At 49.7% G+C, this 23,300-nt stretch overlaps 1 protein-coding gene across 1 annotated transcript in view; it reads left to right on the forward strand.

The window, feature by feature from the left end:
- Positions 1–366: 366 nt before the first annotated feature.
- PTPRN2 (protein tyrosine phosphatase receptor type N2) overlaps positions 367–23,300 on the forward strand; it is a 577,019-nt gene continuing 554,085 nt past the window's right edge. The window contains exons 1-3 of the mRNA XM_064575623.1: positions 367–432; positions 3,526–3,565; positions 7,016–7,129. Of these exons, the coding sequence (XP_064431693.1) occupies positions 367–432; positions 3,526–3,565; positions 7,016–7,129 (220 nt within the window). The remainder of the gene's footprint in view (positions 433–3,525; positions 3,566–7,015; positions 7,130–23,300) is intronic.

Below are 23,300 nucleotides of genomic sequence, written 5' to 3' on the forward strand. Positions count from 1 at the left end.
CCTTGGCCTGATTGTGAACCTGCAAGAACGTGCACAGATGGGTGTATGAGTGTGTAAGCGTGCGAGCTTGGGTGGGTTATGAGCTTGTGTGTACACGTGCAAGTGTGCGTGTGCAAGTCCCTTACTCCCCCTGCCTCCCTGGGGAACAACACCATCACCATCTCTCAGCTAGGGTCCAGCCAGCTCATGGGGCCACCGGCTGGGGCGATTCGGAGTCTGGCCTGTCCGGGCTCCCCGAGAGCACCGCTGCCATCTGTCACCAATGAGGATCCAGTGACGCGGGGAGGCGGCCACGAGGGGTCACTGTTGCTGCTTCATGCTCACTGGCCGCCGAGGTGCCAGGTTCGATGCAGGGTGGGGCGAGCGATGAACCAGTTTTATAAACCGTATATGTTCCCTAGATGGCGGCTTATGGGTGCTCAGATGCAGCAGGTGCGGCCATGGGGTCAAGCGCGCGGACTGGGATCCCCGAACACATCTCTCTCAGCCTGTGTGCCCTTTCTGAGCACTGAGTCAAATCCTTGGAATGCCCCAGGAGGCCCTGTGATCAACCTGTTCTTACTTCCTGTGTTTCCCAGGCGAGCTCCCGGAGCTGTTTAGACACTCCTGTTCCTTTGGTCCCGCGGGGTTGGCTGGCTGCTTCACAAGGTGAATGAATGCATCTGGTGTTTACGGTGTGCATTATGTGAGAACCTGAACGCGTGTCCCAGGCCGTTGTTTCTGTGATTATGGAAAGAAGCAAGGCTGGTCCCTGCACTAGACTTCCTGAAGCTCTTGTTTTTACCCCTGCAAGGAATTCTGCATGTGGGTGATTTAGTTTATGTTTCTCTCCTGCCCAATAATAATAATAATAATAATAATAAATTTTTTTTAAAGAGGCTCCACACCCGGTGTGGAGCCCAACACGGGGCTTGAACTCACAATCCTGAGATCAAGACCTGAGCTGAGGTCAAGAGTTGGAAGCTTAACCAACTGAGCCACCCAGGGGCCCCCTGCCCCATAATTATTTGAGTATCACCTCTGGTTCACCCTCATTTGCAAAGACTTTATGATTGCAACACCTTTTCTGCCTATCCCCTTCTTACTCCAAAATCAAGAACATTGTTCTTAAGGTTTCTAGGGAACCAAGATAATACATTTACACATGCATATTATTTACATGAATAAACTATTTATATAAATTGTTGAACAGGTATGTACATTGCAATCAGTTCTAAATGTGCCCTAATTATCCCACCCTGAACATCTAAATAAGGTGATCACATTGTATTTATGAATTACCTAGTATCATTATTTCTTCCCAAAGAAATAATGAAGAAATGTAAAAAAGATGTATAAAAAGTAAAACAGGTAAAGACATTACAAAAAGAAGAAGAGAGGGTTAAGTATCGTGGGTGCAAAGAACATGGTTACTTCCTTGAAGAAAACACTACCAGAGCCTGCACAGCAAGAAAGGTCAGTAATGTGATGAGAGCTGCCCCATGACCAGGCAGAGAGGGCCACTGGAAGGTAGAAGGTGGTTGGTCCTCGCCCTGGGGTCTGGCGGATTCCTCCCCTGGATGGGTCTTTTAGAGAGACGCTGGTGATACTCTGAGGGATGTTTCTCGGTAGGTGTACAATTTAGGCTCCACGGGCTTTTTTTTTTTTTTTAATGTCCTTTAATGCAAGCCTGAGGCGAGTTGCATGATGCAAACAGAATAGAAATGGTTCCCTCCTGGAGAGACCTAAACCAACCCGTTCAAGCCCACGGCTGCCTGGTGGTCTGACCTGCTGGTTTGGGTTGTTCTCTGGGAGGCCTGGCCCTCAGCAGTCCCAAAACGACAGCATCCTGAGAGGGAAGGCCAGTGTCTCTGAACATAAAGTCCCTTCCTCAGAGCAGAGGTCCACTAGGACCACCTCCTCCATGTGTGAGGGAGAACCAGTGCCCTGAACCTAATCAGAGTTGAAGGAGGAAGCGGCATGGTGTTTGCTGAGAAAATGCAAAAGGTGCACAGCCGTCGTTTGCGGGCTCCGGCACGAGCCCCCCTGGTTTGGTCTTGGCGATCCCCGGGCCTTCAGCCAGGTCATTTGCTGGGAGTTGTAGGCTTGTAAATCAGTGTGAGATTCCAGCAAATTTGGATGCTAGCTAATGGTGTAATAAATTTCTGTGGGCATCTCAGCTTTTTTTCAGGCAAATGGAAAAACACCAGTTAATCGGTTACAAATATTTATTGAACCCACCGTGGGTGCAGAGGACGGTGTCAGATGTGGGAGCCCTAAGAGTCGGAGCTTCGATGCTTGCCGTCCAGGAGCCCGCGGTGCTCTGAGGTGTGAGGAGAATGTCAGTGCCAGAGGGACGTGGAGATGTGTGTGCATGTGAGTGCACACGTGTGTGCTATGCAGCCCCACAGAGCAAGGGAGAAGTGGTCCAGGAGGAGGGCATCGCCACTGGCCTGCAGCAGTGTTTAGGGGACAGTGATGTTTATGAGTGAAAATGACTTTTGCCCGTGGGAATAATGCTCCAGGGAGCACTGGTTACAACAAACGTACAGACAATATAAACAAGCTGTTTTCTCACATTCTTCCAGAAATCCAGCAAAAAAATCATCAAGGTTTCTCTTTCTAATGGAAGAAACTAGCTGCCCAGTTGTGGATGACTGGTCAGTGATGCTCAGGTGGAGGCCAGCATCTGCTTTCTCGGGACCACAGACATCCCTTCTTTTTCTGTGTTTAAAACCGTGTACTGTCTGGTTTCCATAAGCTGTGGAGGTCCAGTCTTCTGCTCTGCAAAATAAAGAGGGGGATTACCATTCCAGAAATCTGGGACTTGGGGACAGCCTTAGAGCTCCCCTGAGGTCAGCAGACTTGGGGATGTTAAGCGCATGCCATGGTTCTGTGGTTGCTGCCCACAGAGGCCTGGGCGGTGACCCCCCAGGAAGGGTGCAGTCTCAGCCCGGGCGCCGCTGGGGCGTCTGTTTCCCCCCCTCTCCCAGGTGGCAGCAAGGCAGCTTTGTTACTGCTTGGAAAAACACATGTTCTCTGAGCCATCTTTCAGAATATTCACTTGAACCCTAGAACTTTTCTGTGCCACAGACACATGGAAGGGGCTCTCCTGCTGCTGGGCAGCATTGGCATCCTAGGGCATCCCCTCTGAAAAGGCTGCGGATCTATCCCTTCTCTCGTTTCCATGGTGGCCATCCTCGCTGAACCACCCTCCTATGGACAGGCAGTTCCCTTCACCCCGTGGCTCCTGGCAGAACGAAAGACCAGCCTGTAAGGTCCTAGCAGCTCCTGGGAGGAAGGCCCCCACGCCCTCAGGCTTTGTCTGACTTGCTTCACGTCTCAGAGCTCAGTCCCTAGGTCCCAGAGCTCTAGGGATCGGGGGCTTCCTGCCCTCCACAGAGCCTGCCCCCCTACCTAGATGTCCTTGCCAGCCCCATGTAGGCAACCCCGTTCTGTAAATGCTGGAGCCCAACCTGATGCCACTTCCCTGGGGCCTTTGTATGTTGCATGAGGTCAGTGCCCCTTCTTCATGCTGCCTGGTAGCATGTTCCTCTGTATTCTGTATCACAATCGTGCGTGAACAGTTTGCATGTCCACTTCTGCCCCAGAAGCATGTCCCACAGTATTCCGTCTGTCCAGCAGGTGACGTTAGAGCAGAGCTGTGCGTTTCCAAGGTTGGGGTGCAAGGCAGAACACGGGGCAGGGATGGACTCGCGAATGCAGAGCAGATACGGGCTGGAAATAATGCGAAGCGTGTTGATGAGAGTGTGCACACGGCCCTCCAGGGGACACAGAAGGGGCTCGCGACGTTGTTTATCGAGTAATAAATACGGAAATCAGGTTTCTTTCAAGGCGGTATTAACAGTATCTGTTTGCTAGGTGAACTTACGATGCTGGAATAGCAGTATCCGTGGGTTCTCACACTGAGTTTGGCCGTTTAACAAACAGTCGAGGCTGTGTGTACGTACACACACATACATGTCACGTGCACAGAACACGCGAAGACAAAGGCATGACCGTGCAGCACACATGCAGACACACGCATGCATTCATGAACATGGCACACGTGCATGCATGTGCACACGCACTGTATACACACGTGTAGATGCGTGCACGTGCACATGCAAACACACTACACGTGCATCTACACAATACCGTGCTGTACTTCTAAAAAAATTTATCTGTGTCTAAACGTGGACCCACGCAGTTTAAACCAGCGTTGTTCAAGGGTCAGCTGTCTGTGACATTCTGGAGAAGACACAGCCGTGGAGACAGTCAAATGACCGGTGGTGCCAGGGCTGAGAGGGGTAGAGCGAAGAACAGGTGGGGCACAGAGGATCTTCAGGGCAGTGAACGTACCCCGTGTGATGCCAAAAGAGTGAATACATGCCATTGTGCATTTGTCCAGAGCCATAGGATGTCCAGCACCAAGAATGGCCCTGATAGGAACTATGGACTTTGGGTGATGATGATGTATCAATGCAGGCTCATCAGTTGGGGCAAGTGCACCACTCTGGCCGGGGCTGTTGATTATGGGAATGGGCATGCATGTGTGAGGGCAGGAGGTATACGGGAAATCTCTGTACCTTCCCTTCAATTTTGCTGTGAATCTAAAACTGCTTTAAAAGATAAAGTTTAGGGGTGCCCAGGTGGCTCAGTCGTTAGGCAGCTGCCTTCGGCTCAGGTCATGATCCCAGGGTCCTGGGATCGAGCCCCGCATCGGGCTTCCTGCTCTGCGGGAAGCCTGCTTCTCCCTCTCCCGCTCCTCCTGCTTGTGTTCCCACTCTCGCTGTGTCTCTCTCTGTCAAATAAATAGAATCAAAATTTAAAAAATGATAAAAATAAAGTTTATTTGGGGCACCTGGGTGGCTCAGTCAGTTGAGCATCCGACTCTTGATTTCAGCTTAGGTCATAGGTCATGATCTCAGGGTTGAGAGATTGAGCCCTGCCTCAGTCTCCCTCTCTCTCTGCCCTTCCCCGAACTCACACACACTCTTTCAAATAAATAAATTAATTAATAAAAAAAGTTTATTTAAAAAATAAAGTTTTAAAAAATGTACTGGGGAAAGGTCTGTCCTATCAGTAAGGCTGTAGTCTAGGGGCAAAGAGAATCAATCGTTAGTTTAGTTTCAACTTTCAAATCATTAAAACCAAATTAGTAGCTAAAACTAATTTTAAAAATACAAAAAATACTCTGTATTACATTATATATATGTGTTTTAAATACATGTTTAAGAGAAAGATTTCAAGAAAATCCAATAAATATTTTTTGAAAATATATTTATGACATTTTACAGCATAAACCAAATTTAAAGAATGATGCCATTATACTTCAGAAGGGAATTAATTCATTTGGGATGTTCCAAGATAGATAGGAAATGTCTGGCCACTTTTCACTGATGAGGACTCCAGCCGGGAGGGAGTCAGGAACCCGATTTCTCCTCCTCCTATGGCCTTGGTCACGATGCTCATTTGTAAAATGTGGGGTCAGACCATCTTCATGCTCCTTCTAGTCCCCATGCATTATGATTTTACTTTCAAGATACTCCATTTGCAAAAGAAATTGAAAGTTTTAGGTGCATTCTAAAGAGTTCTTTGTTTTTCTCTTAGCCCCTTCTTCCTCCCCCTCCCCCCCAATAAACACACCATCCACGGGCATGGTGTTCTTTGCACAAAATAAAATCAAAAGCACAGGGACACTTACTGTCTGTGTTTGTGCGGAGAAAATTGCCTGTCTCACTGGGTGGTGGCAGGGGGACAAGACCCTCCCTCCAAGAGAACTGTCGTTGGGAATCACTCTGGCCCAGTGTGGCCATTGTGTTAATTGAAGGGAGTCGCTCAGACAGAGTGCCCCAGAGCCCAGTGTGGTGGCGATGGCAGAAGGTTGACTTCAGCTGTGCAGGTTGTCTTCCCAGATCCTGTGAGCTTTGCAGAGTCCCATAGAAATTCACGGTGTGCTTTCGATACTTAAGAAGATTTTCTGCTAATCACACAGCACCGTCCGTCTGAAGCACATATGTAATATCAGACCAGTAATTACTGAGTCAGCCTGGCACTGGGCAAATGTGTTTCTGCTAATTAAACTTGTTGCATTTGAATGGCTTTCTTCAGCTACACTTCGTGCAATGAGCCCGTCGTGAACAATAAAGAAGCGCTTCCCCTTTCCGTCCGGGCCTGAAACTGCAGATGGCCGCCCTGTGTATCAGCACTGGCCCTTGAATTACTTTTTGTGTGTACGAAAGACAGTAATTTGGATGTTTGAACCCCCTACAGGAAGCTTATTTCAAAGTGAACAATTTGCCGAATAAAGACTAATTGGGGCCTAAATTAATTAGAAGGTGTGGTTTGAAAAGATGATGAGCAGAGTCTGTCATTTTAGACAAATGGAACAGAGCTGGATAAATTGGTCCCTGCTCATGCCTCCTGTTCCGGGAGCACCTCTCCTTTGCCACATTGCCGAAAGCTCCCCTTGAAACGGGCCTTGTTGCCATTCCTGGGTCTGCCCCCTGTTTGCCAGCCCCCTCCAACACGGCACCCATGTGGCAGACGCTTCCACAGTCCTCATGGCTTCTGCAAATTAATATTTATATTTCCTGGGTGTTCTGTTTCTCATCTGGAAAACTGGCCCTGAATATTATTGATTTTTTTTTTTTGTCATGGGACTGTCAGAAGCAAAGCTTCACATCAGAAAGGTGAAAGCCAGGGGCAGGAAATTATAAAAAGTGAGAGGTGGGGAAGGCGAGGGGGCAAGGGATGCGAAATAGAATCGAAAACGCAAACGACTCTGCATTCACGTCCTTTTCTCTATACCTTTGCAATTGAGCTTTCCATGATGCTCTTTTATTTAAATAAACCATTACTTTCCAAGGGCTCCTGAATTCTGATAGCGTTTTGATGACTTTCTCAAGCCGTGTTCCAAAGCCTCAGCACGGTGCATAATTAGAATATATTGCAAGGATGTGTTTAATACCTTTCTTCTCTCTGAAAACGACACGTCACTTTCTCTTTCTTCTCTGCCTCCCTTTGCCCACAGATGGAGTGTTTGGAAGGTGCCAGAAGGTTCCAGCGATAGACGTAGACCGCCATGAAGTGTCCCCGCTGGCTCTGCAGCACCTCGCCGCCACCTTGCAGAAGCTCTCCCGTACAGGTAGGCGGGCTTGGCCCCAAACTGTGTCCTGGGACTGGGCACGCTTCTGGTGGCTGTGACTGCACGCAGTGCTCCGTGGAAATCGTGGGCCTCTTAGGTGGCGAGGAATTAGAAAAGGACGAAATTGGCCAGTGTTGCAATAGAGAGAAGCAGACTGGGAGCAAGCGGGCTTGCGCGTGGAGGGTTCCGGCGGGAGTTTCCTTCGTGCGTTAGACGCGGCCCTGGCTTGCCGCTGTGCATGTGGGAACCACAGCACTTCCGTCCCTGCTTCGGAGCCCGAGAGACCCGTGGAGTGGCCGGGCAGGCACCAGGAGGCCGCTGGGCAGCCCGCTCAAGCCCACCTGGCCACACCCAACCCGCGGCCGACCGGCCTCCCGAATATCCGCTTGCCTCTGCATACTGTCTTTATGCAAGTTTCTGTTATACGGTTTTGTCACAGGAGATTGCCTTTATCTGTTTACTTCACAGGGGTGCTCAGAAGATAATTTTACAAATTACAGTAATTTGAAAATTATTATGTGTAATTATCATGTGTAATTAATATTATGTATATAATTTTTACGATGGAGGGGAAGCTACATCAGCATGCTTACCATCACTGTGACCTGTTCCTCCTGCGGGGGTGAAGCCCTGTTTCCTTGTACCCTTAGAGTCTGGACAGGCGCTGACTTGCAAACATCGCCATGGTGTTGGGTGAGGGTTAGGGGTAAAGTGCTTGGAGTGAAATTGCATGGTCAGTACCCGAATGGCCCTGCTGGGGGCCCAGGCCCAGAAGTGAGGGACCGGGAGAGCCCCTACATTCTTTCTTCGTCAAATCCTACAGGGCTTATCCGTGGCTCCATAAAGAAAAGGAGGTCTGTGGTCCAGTAAGTTTGGGAAACAGTACTTGCTCTGTTCCTCCTTTTGAATGTTCGTAATGTACACTGGCCGGCTAACACACTGGAAAGTTCTGCAGGAGAGAATTACGTTAACTCAGGGTGCCTGGGTGACTTAGTCGGTTAAGCCTCTGCCTTCGACTCAGGTCATGATCCTGGGGTCCAGAGAGTGAGCTCCGCGTCGGGCTCAGCAGGAAGTCGGCTTCTCCCTCTGCCCCTCCCCCTGCTCGTGCTCTCTCTTGCTCCTTCTCTCTCTCTCAAATAAAATCTTTTTAAAAAAAGAACTGTGTTTGTTCATTCACTCGAAGTCACTGGACTGTGGCACCCTCTCCCCCTGGGACACCGGCTGTCCTGGGGTTCAGTCAGGGAAGCAGACCACGTGCATGGTCAGTTACAGGGGTTTGGCTGTGTGCAGCTGTGGGAGATGAGAGAGCATCTCCACCAAGCTGCTGTTCATGGGGCCTTAATCTGCAGGGAGACAGTGGGGAGGGACGGTGGGTGTGAGGTGGGAGGTCAAGGACAGGGACCGACAGGAGTCCATGACTGTTCTCGGGGCCTTGACCTTGGTGATGAGGTGTCCCGCAGAAGCCGGCCCCTCATCAGGGAGCTGAAGACCCACAGTTCCCAGAGGCTGGAGAGGCTGAATGGGGCCTTGGAGGAGCAGGGCCGCTGCTGCAGATCAGAGGGAGTGGGCAGAGGGGCAACGATGTGCGCGAGCTGCAAAACGCCTGTGGTCCTACAGCATCTAGTTCATAGTAGCCAAGTCGTGTGGTAGCTTGGAGGACCATGGTCGAGCGTTCCTTCTTGACCAAGGTAGGGCCGGAAGCAGTTTCTTGAAAGGAGAGTAGCTATCTGCAGAGGACGTCATGGTTTGCTCCAAAATCCTGAGGGTCTGCTCTGTAGTTCACCTATAGGAGCCGTTTGAAGGCTGCAACCATCATCCGTGTCTGCCACTGGCATCCTTTGGTGTGCAGATGTCTTACCCAGAGATGCGGATAGTTGCTAGTTCCTGCTCATTAGGTCCAATCAGCCTAATATTGTAACTGTATGATGTCCTGTGGAAAGGAGAGCTAATCAAGGCCCCTGAGGACCAGACACTGACAGGGGGCTGGAGTGTTGATAGACCTATGACAGCACAGGGAAGATGCGTTGCTGGCCTTGCCCGGTGAGAGCAGACGCTTCTGCGATCTTTACTCCGGGCACAGGGGACGCACTCACCGACTAGTAGCTGCACCGTGGGTCCCATGCTGTGTTCACTGGTTCTATCAGGGAGACCAAACTTGCTGCAGCAGCAAGCAGCTGGGTAGCTCACCCCCGGGTCAGTTCGTGATAACCCGCTGGCCTTCTCCGCCATCTGCCTGTCTTGTGCACGGGCCAGCTAGGTGCATTGAATGGGGTGTGGTATCAGTCACCGCCCTGCATCCCTCAGATCCTTGACGGTGGCTCTAACCTCACCCTGATCACCCCCTCCAGGGATGCAGAACCTCTTTCGGTGTATGGTACCTGGTTTTGTAAGGAGAGGCAGTCCTAGGGCCTTTCCCACCAGAGCAGCCCTGGCTCCGCAAGTTCGGGAACAAGTGTGGGGGTTCTGCTGGCTGCCGAGTGTGTCTGTTCCAGTTACGGGTTCCGAACTGGAGAAATACCCCAGGATGAATCTGATCACCTGGTTCCTATAAGCCCCTCTCTGCCTGGTGGACCACAGTGACATTTGGGTTTCCTGGTGTTAGTGTCAGCCTAGAGTCAGTGTTTGGTAACCACTGAAAAATCTCGTTCTTTCCTCTTCCCTGGTGCACAGTCATCCTAGCAGATGCCATAGGTCCCTTTGGGGAAAGGCTACGAGAAGTAATAACAGTACAGATTTTTGGCTTGTGTGGCCTTCAGGGGCCTTGCCCCCACCCTCCACCTTCATTCATGGCCTCTGGTCTGTGAGATGGAAATTGCCAAAGCTGGACATTGTTTTAGTTCACATTAAGGTTAACTTTTTGTTTTGTACACTCCATGGGTTTGCACAAATGTACACTGACCTGTGTCCATCATGATAGGATCATACAGCGTAGTTTCACTGCCCGAAAAGTCCTCTGTGCTCCCCCTGTTCTTCCCTCACCCCAGTCCTCCAACCACTGGTCTTTTTACTGTCTCCATAGTTCTGCTCTATCCAGAATGGCATGGAGTTAGAATCATATAGTATATAAGCCCTCTTCAGATTGGCTTCTTTCACTTAGTAATATGCATTTAAGGTTCCTCCATGTACCTCCATTTTCATGGCTTCATAGCTCATTTCTTTTTAGTACTGAATAACATTCCATTGTCTGGACGGACGACCATTTGTTTATCCATTCACCTACTTAAGGGCATCTTGCATGCTTCCAAGTTTTGGCAGTTGTGAATAAAGCTGCTGTAAACATCTCTGTGAAGTTTTTTGCATAGACATTTTTCAGCTCTTTTGGTTAAATACCAAGGGGTACATTTCTGGTTCATATGATAAGAGCAGGTTTAGTTTTATGAGAAACCACCAAACTGTCTTCCAGACATGGGTGTGGAGGGGTAAGGGGTTACTAAACCTCTTTGAGACTCAATTTCTTCATCCAGTGAGTGTGGACCGTCTAGATCACCCAGTCCTGCCCTAGGTCACCCAACCCTGCCCTGTGACATCTGTCTTGCTCGGAACTGCCCCCTTCCCCAGGTCTAAGTTGATTCCCTCTGGCTGGTCCTGAAGCAGGCTGCAGAGGTTTCTTGGGAGCCACTTGGCACCTCCCACAGAAGCTGGGAGACGTCTGTCTGGTGGGTGTGGGATTCTGTCTTGGAGATGGTGGGCGCTTCTGCTGTTGGTGGCTGTTTGCTGCTTAGTCACAGAGGGCATGTCAAAGTGACGGACAGGCTCACGGATGTACCCCTCAATTAGCTTGCACTTGTGAGGGCAAATTGCATTTCTTTCTTTTTGTTAGTGGCTTGGAAGTCACACCCCAATTAGGCTGGAGGTGTAGGTGTGAGTGGGGTTTTATAGTCTAGTTTGAAAAGAAAACTTCATGGGGAGAATCATTGTGCTTTTCTGAACCACATTGTTCTGAAGATTTCTGGAGATGATTTCTGTACATCCCCTCAGGCCCCTGATGGCTCGTGCTGGCCAGTTCTCTGCTACTCACCTCCCAGGTAGCTGATGGCCGGAACCTCTTCTCTGCTTCTTGCCTCCCTTGGTCAGCACATTGGAGATGCGTGGTCCACAAGGCTTAGGGGTAGACTCGCCTCCAAACTTCCCACGGTCCATGTGAAGATCTGGTTCTGGGGTCAGGCCTGCAGTTATTACACAGTTTAATGAGGGTTCTTTGGGAAAATCATTATCCAGCTGGAGAATGTGAAGTATGGGCATAAGTCTGAGTTGCTCTTTATAAGGAGTTGGAACCCTGCTTCAGAACAGGACAGGGGAAGGTACTCTGGGCCGTGCTTGTTGCTTAGATCTACAGACTGACTCCCGAAGGACCCTTGCGGCCCCCTCCCCACCCTTCATTCCGAATCCTTATCTTTTCTTTCAGGGGACCTGGGAGGGAGAGAAAAACAGAGGAAAAGCACTTTCAGGTGGCAAAATGATCACAGTTTTTGACTTTGATATTGCCCCATGCTGAGCCCCCGTCTGGGTCTGATCTTCCGTGTGACCGGGCGCCCCTGGCTTCATCTTGGCCCCATCCCAGCCATGGCCTGACTCTGGAAGCCAACAAGGGCAGCCTCCCTGAGAGAGGCAGAGGTGACACATTGTCTTTACTACCTTGCTCAATGCCTGCTCCTCGGCATGCACCCCGCAGACCATCTGATCTTCCTGACTGCTTGTGAGCCTTGAGATTAGCTTTTACTGCTCCTGTGTTTCTGGTGCGTGCTCTTGGAGACAAGGGGCATCTTCTTGGAGCCAGGAAGTCACACCAGCCAAATGGTGCACAGAGCTACACCTCGCTGAGTCCCCAGCCTGCTGCAGGCTTCGGCTGAGGGTCAGCTCTGGTGCATCACAGACAAGAGGACACAACTCTTGTGGATGGAGAGCTGAGCCTTCTAGCTCGTTTCTGCCCTAGGACAGCTTTCCTGCTGCCGGCTGCCTCCTGGCCCGTTACCTCTCTTTCCTGGGGCTGTGGGTTTCCTCAGACTGGGAAAACTCATCCTTGGAACTTGGAAAATGCAGATCCATGGGCCCGTTCCAATGGTTCTGACAAGGGCCATGGAGCAAGACCTGGGAGTCTGTGTCTTCAGTAAGCATGGGAGACAACCCTGAGCCTGGAGGGGCTGGTCCTCCTTGGCCCTTTGCTGTGTCCCAGCCCTGCTCCTGTAACTGCCTCTGAAGGTTCATGCAGCTGGCCCATGCCCACGTATGGGGAAAGGGCCATGTCAACCCAATCAGTACGAATTTAAAGCCGGGTGGTTTTGATTCTGGACTGCCCTGCCGTTTGTCCTACAACAAGCCTTAGCATAAATGCAATATGGCTGCCACTCAGTGGACGGTCACCACCTCCACTCCCATCAACACATGTACACACATGCACTCACGCATGCATGCATCCGTGTATACAATGTGAGCGCAAACGTGCATGCGTGTACTAATGCACACACATGAACACATGCACACCCACACATCCATGTGCACACACGCATACAGATAGATGCACACATGCACACATGCCACCACACATATGTACGCTGGCGTGGGCACATGGTCACATACATGTGCACACATGTATAAATACATGCACACGTGTCTGTGCCCGCATCACTTTGAGCCCCTCATCTAACATTGTTTCAAACAGCACCATGTAATCTGGAACTCTTCCTCTGATTTCTTTTCAATAAGTGCTCTCCACTCTCGTTCTCAAATTTTCTTTGGATGTTTTAGGTTTCTTCACTCTGGTCATGAAAGGCTCGATATATAACACCCTGGAGGGGTTGGGGAGCCTATGTCTTACGCTAAGGAAGCAATCTCTAATCCTGCTGGTTTCCGGAACTCGGTTAGCCTGATAGGAGACGGTTTTTGGGAAGGGAGCTTTTTCAGAATCCCTTAAAATCATTCTACCTATGTAGGCACATTTGAAGTAGAGTGGGTTGTGTGTTTTATACACGAAGATTGCTGTTTGGTGATGTGGTTGCCGGTCTCATTGACGGCCGCTTGCACTGCCGTTGGGGAGCCTTCCTCATGAAGAAGGAAAGGAAAATGGGATTTAATTGTACAATTTCCTTTTTCAGTGTAAATATATACATCATGGAAAAAAATATGTTCACTTTCTGTTTACCATTCTTGTGTCCTACAAGAAGAACTCTTCTCATTGTTCTCTCATGTATTAAATTTAAAAAAAAATACATTTCACTTCTTCTGACAAGCCATTAAAATTCAGCATTTAAATGTCACTCATTGGCACATAATTCGCTGTCATGAAAACAACTATGGATTTATTTCCTGGCAAGAATCTCCTGTTGTATTGAGCTATATGTCAAAACCAAAAGCAAAAAAGTAAAAGTGAAAAAAAAAACTAACAGAGTTTTATAATTGCTTGAAAGAGAATGAAAAGAAATCATCTAATGGTATGGAACACCAGGATCAGCAGAGTGATTGCCGGACTTGACGGCCGTCTGCAGAGGAACTAGGCACTGGCTCAGCGTTATACGCGCGTTCTGCACCCAGTTGCTTTGTGCAGCAGGTCGAGCTGAGCGTTGGCGTTCTTCTTCATTTTCCTCCTTGATCAGTCTCTCTGCTTGCAGTCAACCTCCACTTACTAGCCTGTCTTCTCTTGTTCGAGAACCCTCCCTCTGCCCCGGGAAGTTGGAGTCATTCCTTCTTTCTCAGGTCCAGCTGAGGCCCCCCACGCCAAGTTCCAGGCAGATTCGCGCTGTGGGGTGGGGAGAGGGAGATGTGCGTGGAGGGCATGTATGGTCACAGAGCTGGTACTTGTCCTTCGCAGGATTTTCATTATGTTCAGTCGGACATTCACAGGCGGTGGGAACCTGGTAGAGGGGCCACTGAGAGTGGATGTTTTAGGTTTTTTCACTCTGGTCATGAAAGGCTCAATATATAACACCCTGGTGGGGTTGGGGAGTTTATGTCTTATGCTAAGGAAGCAATCTCTAATCCTGCTGGTTTAGAGTGGAGGGGGATGGCCCGTGGGACAGAGCGGCACCTGGACCACAAGGCCCAGAACATAAAGACACTCATAAATCAGTAAGAAATGAAGTCCGCTCAGCCTCACTAGAAGTCAGAAAAACGGAAGTTAAAATCATAAGAGGTTATTTCATTAACTGTAAGATGGCAAAAATGAAAGAATCTGACAATCCCAAGTATTGGCCAGAATCTAGGGCAAATTGGAAAGTCTTAGACACGGCTGACGCAACCATTTTGGAAGCTGTTTTGGCAACAGAGATAATTAAGTGAATGTCCTACATCACAGCTCTCCACTTCCAGCTATGTACTCCAGATTATATGTCTGTGCTCCAGACATCAGTGCTCAGTCTGTAACCGTCATTTTTGCTATGTCTGGCGATGCAAACCAGTGGAAATAACCTACCTGAACATCCATCAGCCAGGACGCGACTCAACGCTATGCGTAGCCAAGGCCAGCAGACTGGATGCACACGTATCAGTGTGTCTGCATCTCACAAACGTGTTGAGCAAATAAAGCGAGGTCATATAGAACGCGCAGAGTCTGAGACTATGCGGAGGTGACAGAGGAAAACAGTTACCGTCGGCAGTTTAGGAGAACTCACGTGTGTGGTCCACAGGGAATGGGGGATACAGGGCGCTGAGTACAATGTGAGGACAGTTGTCTCCTCTGGGGTGAGGCAAAGAGAGAGACGCGGGCAGGGAGGGGTCTCTAATGTGGCCTTTTACATCTTACAGAAAACAGTGGTGAGTACAGGCTGTTTATTAGGTTATTTTATTCCCGTTTGTGTGCACGAAACACTTTATGATCTATTAAATAATAAAGAGGCTGACAGAGCAAGCAGAAGAGAGTACAAAGAAGGAACTAATGAAGGAAAGAGCAGAAAACAAGAAAGAGAAAAGAAATAACGAAAACATTGAGAAAACAAAAAGCTGGGGTCTTCGACAAGACTTATAAAGCGGAGAGATCCCGCTTGACCAGTACCGATAATAAAAAGGAGTAGATGTACGACAATGGGGAAGGAAGCATCACTAGGGGTGAGCTGAATCTAAACATCACAGAGGAATACCATCAACCGCTTTGCTCTAAGGAATGTGAAAAGGCAATTAAAAAGAACTATAAACCAGTAAGAGTGGCTCCGGGTGGTACAGAACACTTGGATAAGCCTAATCATTTAAAAAGTCATGTACCTACATTTTCAGAAAGTTGGTGTTGTAAATGCAGTAAGCACTGTGCATATTCATAGTGGGGAATCCGTTCTGTTCACAAGCTGTCCTCCCTCAGACGGAGGACCCGCCGCATGTGCGGACGACGGTGCAGCCCTCCTCAGCCCTGCAAACACAGGGTCCTAGAGCACCTGTCACTTTCAACACTGGCGTGTGGGGTATATGCACGTGGCAGCCCAGACCCTGCAAAACCCTTCGTGTGACTGAACATTGACCGCCTTCCCCTATTTGGCAAGAATCCTCCGGAACCACATTTTCTTTGCAAGTCCGTATTTGTTTGTAACATGTCCTTGGCTCTAAAGCACCACTCTTCACTGGTGGGTTTTGCCACCAAAGGGGAAATGAAGGGTCTTAAGTAAATGAAAACCCCTCCCAAGACAAACATTTTCTCTGTAAAGAAGTAGAAAAGGTGAGCTTGCAGTATTGTGGGCTGAGGATTGCTGAGCTAGGAGGAAATATGGCATCAAACGAATGGACTAGCGATGTCATTCACATTGCAAAGGCGGCCTCTCTACTTCCTGAAGCATTCTTGGCAGATTTCCTTTGAACAAAGAGCTCCCTTGGAACATTTCAGAATTGGTTTCCAGATTACTGACACCAGGACAAACATGTGAAAGCCGGAGAGTTAGCAGCTACTTCTAAATGTTGATCAGTCTGAAATGAAGAGAAAATAGTCCTGTAGTTAGAAGAGAAAATATGATCGATTTTTTAAGCTTGACTTTTCCTTAGCTTTTCAGAGCTGTGATACCAGAAACTACATAGTTCGTGCCTGTTCCTCTAAGAACTCCACTGTGAGAGAACCGGTCTTACTCTGCATGCTGCGTTTTCACCGTGTCTCTTGAGGAGCAGAATAACTAGGAAATATATGTCTTGGGGGGCAAAGATCCCATATTTTCTGTGATTTTCAAGGACTTCCAGAACGTTGCTTCTGGCCACACTCAGTGGGCCCTCCTGCAGTCCACCTGCCCGTGCCTGGCGCTCAGTGTTATGTCCAGGAAGCTGCCGTCCTCCCAGGAGCACCAGGGGGCCTCTGTGCCCACATCCCACACACTGCCCGCCCCATCGGCAGCCGCCAAAGGATACACACAGCTGGGGACGAGCGGATGGGCCAAGAGGGTGTAGACTAACCGACACAAATTCATCTTTCGTGGATGAAACTCTTGAGTCACGTCCACCATGTTATCTGGTAGTGTGCTGAAGAAAGCTGGCAAGATGATGATTACATACTAACACCAGGTATCAGCAACCCCCGTGTCATGGTGGGAGAGTGGTGAAGCGCAAGGTGAGGCAGGGTTCAGTGGACACACGTGTCCCGGTTCTCAGTAAGGTGAGCGAATCACACGGAAGGACATGGAAGGAGACAAGCTCTGTGTCCCTTCAGTGCTGAGCTTCTCCCCCTTCCTCTCCTCCGCGGGAGTCTCCCACTCACCAGGTCCTCCCCCGGTTCTCGCCGCCAGCCTGCTTCCCTGTCCTGTTGCGTGACCCCCTGCAGCGGTTCATCCAGACGCATTTCTGATGTTGCAGTGCACTTTCGGGAGCTGATGACAGACAGTCGCATGACGGATTCTCAAAGCAGAATAGAGGCAGAAGACAGAACTCTGCTCCCTGAGCTGGGATGCACTTAGCTGACACCAGAGTGAACCTTCAATTTACATGGGAGACTGACGACAAACATGGGAGCAGAAATGAAAACTAGTTACTTGTCACTTAGAGGGCGAACCAGAGTCATTCTTTCTATGTATTTGAGAATCAAATTTTTGCCTTTTAGAAGATGCTTGGATATCAAGAAAAACTGACAAACTATATATTGTCCTTATAATTAAAAGGTAGATTTCTTAACTTTGGACACTGGAAAAGCTTGCATTTTTTTCTCATACAAACTAGATATTTTGCTTTTTAATTTTAAAGCATGAAGCCAGGTAGACCTCATCCTATTAAAACTGGAAAAGCTAAAGGCTCATTGAGGGTGCTGTTGAGCATTAATGGAAAAACCACCCCGGAGGCTGGCATCTGCTTTAGAACACCCTGGAGTGGGGACCATCTCTGCTTCAGGGAGACTTCATTTCCGACACGACAGAGCCTCCCTCCTCAGGAGAGTTAGATGTACCCACAGAAGCGCAGCCGAGGCCTGGGAAACCTGGGAGCTTCCCAGAAGGCACAGAACACCTTGCATTTCTGAGAGAAGCAGGAAGGTGGGGCGGGGGGGAAACACCAATTTATGGGCTGTAATTTAGTGTTAAACCTCACTAAAAGCTATGTAGGTCATGGAGCCAATCTTCTATTCTTTGAAATAATTCATGCTACAGGCTTGTGTATTACCTGTCTTATCAAATAAAAGCCTTTGGACTCAGGTGGGCAGATAATTACAAATGGATTCCGGACCTCTCATTTTGGAAATAGTTTTTAGCCCTCCTCTGCTTTCTCTCCCTCTTTCATCTCTCTCTTCTTGAGTTAAACTTTCTTGTGATTTTGTAGGGTTCTGGGGGTGTTAGCTGGTCTGTGAGTAAATGTCAAAGCTATGTGAAGAAGTCCCTTTTATCTGAAGTCAGGAGATGAATGACATGTGCAGGAACATCGGTGCAGGCAGAGGGTTTCTCCGCGCTGCGTCCGTCCTCTGCAGGTCGGCTACGGACCAGGAGCCAAGCAGCAGACGTACCGACGCGCTCGGCTCTTCGGGGTGGTGTGCTCACCCCAGAACACCCCGTGAATCTCATGTTTCAAGACAAAAGGCAGGTGGATAAACACCTTTGGTAAAACATTAGAAACCAACCAAAACTAAAAAATTAGTTTGCTCACCACAACTAAGGGCGGAGGGGCTCCTAGAGCTTCGAGAGAGAAACAAAGCAAAGGAAAAACGCACACACGCCAGAGGAAGCGCAGTTCTGTACTTCGACTTTGTCTAAAATCCTCAAGCGTAAGACAGTCATCGGTAGTTCCTAGTAACGGAGCCAGATGCCCGCCAAGGAAAGCCGTTGTGCAGATCAGTGGGCTGACGCTGGCGACGGCAGTTAGAGAATTCTAGAATGCCATATAAATGGAAGCTGCTACAGGCAAATGGAACAGAATGGGGACGGGCCTTTCTCTTGCCTCGTGGCACTGAACACCCCCACCTCCCCTCGGGATGGAGGTGCTTCCTGCTCCTGGCTCAGCAAGTCCCTGCTTCTGGCCAAGAGTCCCACATTTTATCCTTCAGCTTCTTTAGGAATCGGACACCCCTGTCCCCAGATACTGCACAGGTATTCCCACATCCAGTCAGCCACCATTTAAGGAACGTTCCCGCTGCCACCGGACCTGGAGACGGATTATCTCGGACATTCTCTTATTAGTAACAGAATGGTGCGGCGCTCCACTGGGCGGAGGGCAGGTGCTCACTAGACACAACATTTAAGGGTCAAAGTGGGTTTTCCGATTGTCATGAATGCACGTTTGTGCTCACAGTTTCCCTGAACACTGGGAATTGCTTCTGCGTGACTCGTTTTATGGAGCAGACTGCCCCGCAGGCTGACTCCGCGGCCTCAGAGGTGAGTACTCATGCCCCTCAGAGGCCACGGTGGGTCCGGCCCAGCGTTGGCTGTAACTCCCGGCTCAGAGCTGGGTGTTCTTCACTGTGTCCACCTGCCCGAGGACCAGTGCACAGACAAGAAACAAGATGTGGAGCGAGTGGCCTGTTGGGGATGTGGGTGTCAGAATTCCGCTCACACCGACAGGGACATGAAGGCCCTCTTCACATCTGTAGCTGCACACAGAGACCACTGTGGTGTGTGTGGGGGAGGGATGACAGGCCACACGAGGAGAAAAGCTGGAGCCCGGGGCGCCTGGATGGCTCAGATGGTTAAGCGTCTGCCTTCGGCTCAGGTCATGATCCCAGCGTCCTGGGATCGAGTCCCGCATCGGGCTCCCTGCTCCTTGGGAGCCTGCTTCTCCCTCTGCCTCTCTCTCTCTCTCTGTCTCTCATGAATAAATAAATAAAATCTTTAAAAAAAAAAAAAAAAAGAAAAGCTGGAGCCCGGGCCAACTCTTGGGGAGGAGTTCCGAGGATGGAAGGACGGGCCAGGCCCACCTACCAGCGTGCAGGGCTCGCCGGGGGTCCCACCTGTCAGACCGGGCTCTGCATGGTGGGGGGGCGTGAAGCTCACTCTCTGCTTCATGTGGGGCCTGTAGCAAGGGTTAGGAGCCGACGGGGGCTTGCCCCTTGTCTCCAGGAGGTGCGTGGCAATCAGCCATTGTCACCTCTCATTAACAAGCGATGCTTGGCCCCTGGTGTTTCTTTTTCACCACAGTCCTGGCGCATCCTCCTGTCCCTTCAGTGTGGACACGTTGACCCAGCAGGAGACTCCCCACGCAGCCCTGGTGGGGGTGTGATGATGGGCTCTGTGCAGTGGCTGGGGAGTCCCACCAGAACACTTGGGATGGCCTACGTTTTCAGCTGAGAGCAAACAAGACCGGGTCCAAATGCTAAAAACCAAAACAAAAGTGAACAAAAACTGAAAACAGGGCAAGCATTTACTGAGATGGCTGGTGCTGGTTGGGATGGTGTTGTCACCCCTTCTGTTATTAGTGAGGGGTAAGGCCAGCATGCAGGCGAGGAGGGCTGCGTGGCGATGACGGGTGCAGACAGGGAATAAGTGAATGTGGAGGGGGTGTAGGGACGTCCTCGGGGGATTGAGATGAGGGGCAGGGAGAGAAAGATCTACAAGCCTGAGAGATGCAGCTGTGAGCTGCGAGTTCTCCCATGTGGTCATGAGGAAATGCACGGACGCTTTGTAGTGCTTTCCAGGACATCTGTAGTGTAGTGATCAGGGCCGTGGGCTCTGAGTCAATCCCTGCGCTTGCTGCCAGTGTGACATTGGGTGGGATCTGTGCAGCCGGCCGAGCTCCGGGGTTCTCAGCAGCACGTGGGGATCATTACCTACGGAGTGATGGAGATGTGTAAGAAGTGCTAAGCATCGTGGGCCGGCTATTTGATGTTATTATTACTCTTTTAGAACGTAGCCAGTAGTGAGTCATGTAGTTTCAGCTTCAGTGCGGATCGCACACATGAGCAACATATATTGGACATGCCCATGAATACCAAGAAATGCATGTGCATGTGTGTCCATGTACTGGGGAGAGTCCGGGAATGTCCAGTGGAAATATAATGACCTCAAAATACATTTTGGATCATCTCTTTTAAGCATATTTTAAACATGTAGTTGATTAACATATGACCTGCTTTTCATTTCCTTAAAGTAAAAAATGTTTTAAAAGCAGAACACAATCATTTGGCAGAAAATGCCGTTGTATACAGTAGGCCATTTTAGTGTTTGCTTCTCTGAGACATGGAATCAAAGATGCAGACCGTCCTAGGTGGGTGCTTGGAGTGCATTATGGTCCAAGCTTCTCACCGTCTCTGCTTTTCTGGGCACCAGGGAGATTGTCAGGTGATGGGCCGGGCTTTGTGCGGCTGGGGAGACTGTGGTGACAGGCCCCATGTGTCTCAGCACTACCGATGAGTCCCAGAGTGCTTGCTGGGGGACGGAGGTGAGCGGGAAGCTGATGCCCACCCACCCATTTCTGTCCTCTTGCCTCGGAGTCTGGGTGGCCAGCTCGGGATGATCTGTTAATCACCTGAAATGGGGACTCGCTTTCCTGTTCATGGATGCTAGGCGGCATCCATGACCAAGACGCTTGCTGGGTGTCTTCTTGTTGATGAATATGAATCGTAAAATGCATGAGCCAATATGGTTTCTTTCATATATACAGTTGAATATACCCTCCAGATGAGTGCACATCCCTCTTTTCTATATTTCGGTGTATTTTCCTTCGGAGATGTGAAGGCCCTGCTGTAGGAGGTTAGAGAAGGGGAGAAAGAGGCCGATATCTGTGTTCCAGTTGCTGAGCTAGTCACGTGTGTCATCTCATTTAAGATGCAAAATATTTTTAAAATAAGCATAATTGGGCGCCTGGGTGGCTCAGTTGGTTAAGCGACTGCCTTCGGCTCAGGTCATGATCCTGGAGTCCCAGGATCGAGTCCCGCATCGGGCTCCCTGCTCGGCAGGGAGTCTGCTTCTCCCTCTGACCCTCCTCCCTCTCATGCTCTCTGTCTCTCATTCTCTCTGTCTCAAATAAATAAATAAAATCTTTAAAAAAAAAAAAAAAGCATAATTATCTCAGCTTTACACATGTGTCCGGTGAGCTTTAGGAAGTCATCATACATTGCCCAAGGCTTTTGGTCTCTACCCTCCCCCGCCAAATCTGCTGTCTGCCCCACAGCTCGGTGATAACTCTCTCGCGCTCACTCTGAAGCCCCATGTTGTATTCTCAAAGATGTCTGCTTCACCCTAGATTTCAAATACAAAATAGACCTTTTTCCTCTTCCTTTTGGTAAGTAAGTCACTTTTCCCAAGACAACAGAAAAAGACCGGTTACTCGGTTTGTTTTTAGAATTATGTGCTTATGATGTTGGGTGAGAAACAGCAGAAAATGTATCCTAACGCTTTCTCGGGTGGATGTCTAATTTCTTCTGTTTCACTGCTCTACACAAAGACGGAGCCACTCCTGAGGGTGCTTGGTTATTAATGACGGGGACTGTAGTCACAGGCTCCGTCAGACCTTACTCGTGGCCTGGCCTCCCTAATCAAAGCCAGAACCACTTCTTAGAACACAGCATCCCCTTAACCTTATCCACAGAGGAAACCTTCACCCTAGACAGGTTTCTTACAAGAGGGGAGTTTCCAGAAGGCCACAAAGTCTGGGTGACGGAGGCTGGGTTTTGAGCGGGAAGCCCCAGTGCGGAGAAATGGCCTCTGCCCATTTCTCCCACTGGCAGAGATGGGGGCCACCTGAGACCTTTAAAGTCTCAAGAACACTAGGATTTACTCTGGTTTTATATGTTACTGACTCAAAAGCCTTTATGGAGAACCGTCTTTGTCAGGAGCCGAGACTGGGGGCACAGCCCCTGACGGACATGCTGCCCAGGCCGCACGGTCATCTTGGTGCCTGTGTTCTTCGGTGGCACGTGGCGGGACGAAGGGCCAGCGCTCCCGTGTCAGGGGAGCTGGGCTCCGTGTGTCCCCTCCCTCCCTGGGCCCCCTCCCCAGCCTGGATCTGTTCCTCCCTCTGTCAGATCAGGAGAGTTGAAAATTGGACTTTCATGGTTGTCGGGAGGATCGTAGGAGATGGGGGCGCGTCACTGTGCTGTTCTCCTCATGTTTCTGGGCACGCGGCCATGCCGATCTCCAGGTTTTGGGTGACCCCGTTCTCAGAAAACCTTGCGCACGCACTCCAGTGTTCTTCCTGGACTTCAGCGTTTGGGAACGCATAGCGCTCTATCGTTCCGTGTGCTTCCAAACCACAGAAACGTTCACAAGATGTGATGAAGAGCACACGGTCAGCCCTTGTGAGAGCCGGCTTGTCCTTACACTGGCGTGTGTCCGGTTCCGGGCAGGCCCTCGGGGGTCCGGCAGGCGCCCGCCGCAGGACGGCAGGCTCGCTGTCTGTCTGCTTTCCCGCTCACCCTCGGTAGGCGTTTCTTCCTCTAATTCGAACTCGGTAGTTAAACTCTCTCTGCGAAAACACTTCTTCCATTGTTCAACATTTGGGAAAATTTAAAATTTGATAATACAGTCCTCAGAAAGAAAGAGGTTTGTGATTTTTCTCTTGTGAAGTTAATGAACTGGCTCGGAGAATCTAGCGCGGTGGAAAAAACCAAAGGCCGCGTCTGAGCCTCAGTGTCCTTCATGGCTCTTCCTCCTTTGTCATTCCATGCTCTTTTCATCTCCTCCTTCTCTTTTTATCTGCTCTGTTCTCTCTATAAAACCCTGCTCTTTCTCCCTTTATCTCAATGCCATAATGAAAGGCCTTCAAAGCCCGAGTTTCAAAAAAACATCCCCCAGAGAGGGCCAATTAAATACATAAAGAGGGTTTGTGTGTAAAGACTGGAGTCTTCAGGGTTACGAGATTATCT

This window comes from Mirounga angustirostris, unplaced genomic scaffold (genome assembly GCF_029215605.1).
Source record: "Mirounga angustirostris isolate CCGP_5_RB_7025 unplaced genomic scaffold, mMirAng1.0.hap1 SCAF_12, whole genome shotgun sequence".
Lineage (NCBI taxonomy): Eukaryota > Metazoa > Chordata > Mammalia > Carnivora > Phocidae > Mirounga > Mirounga angustirostris.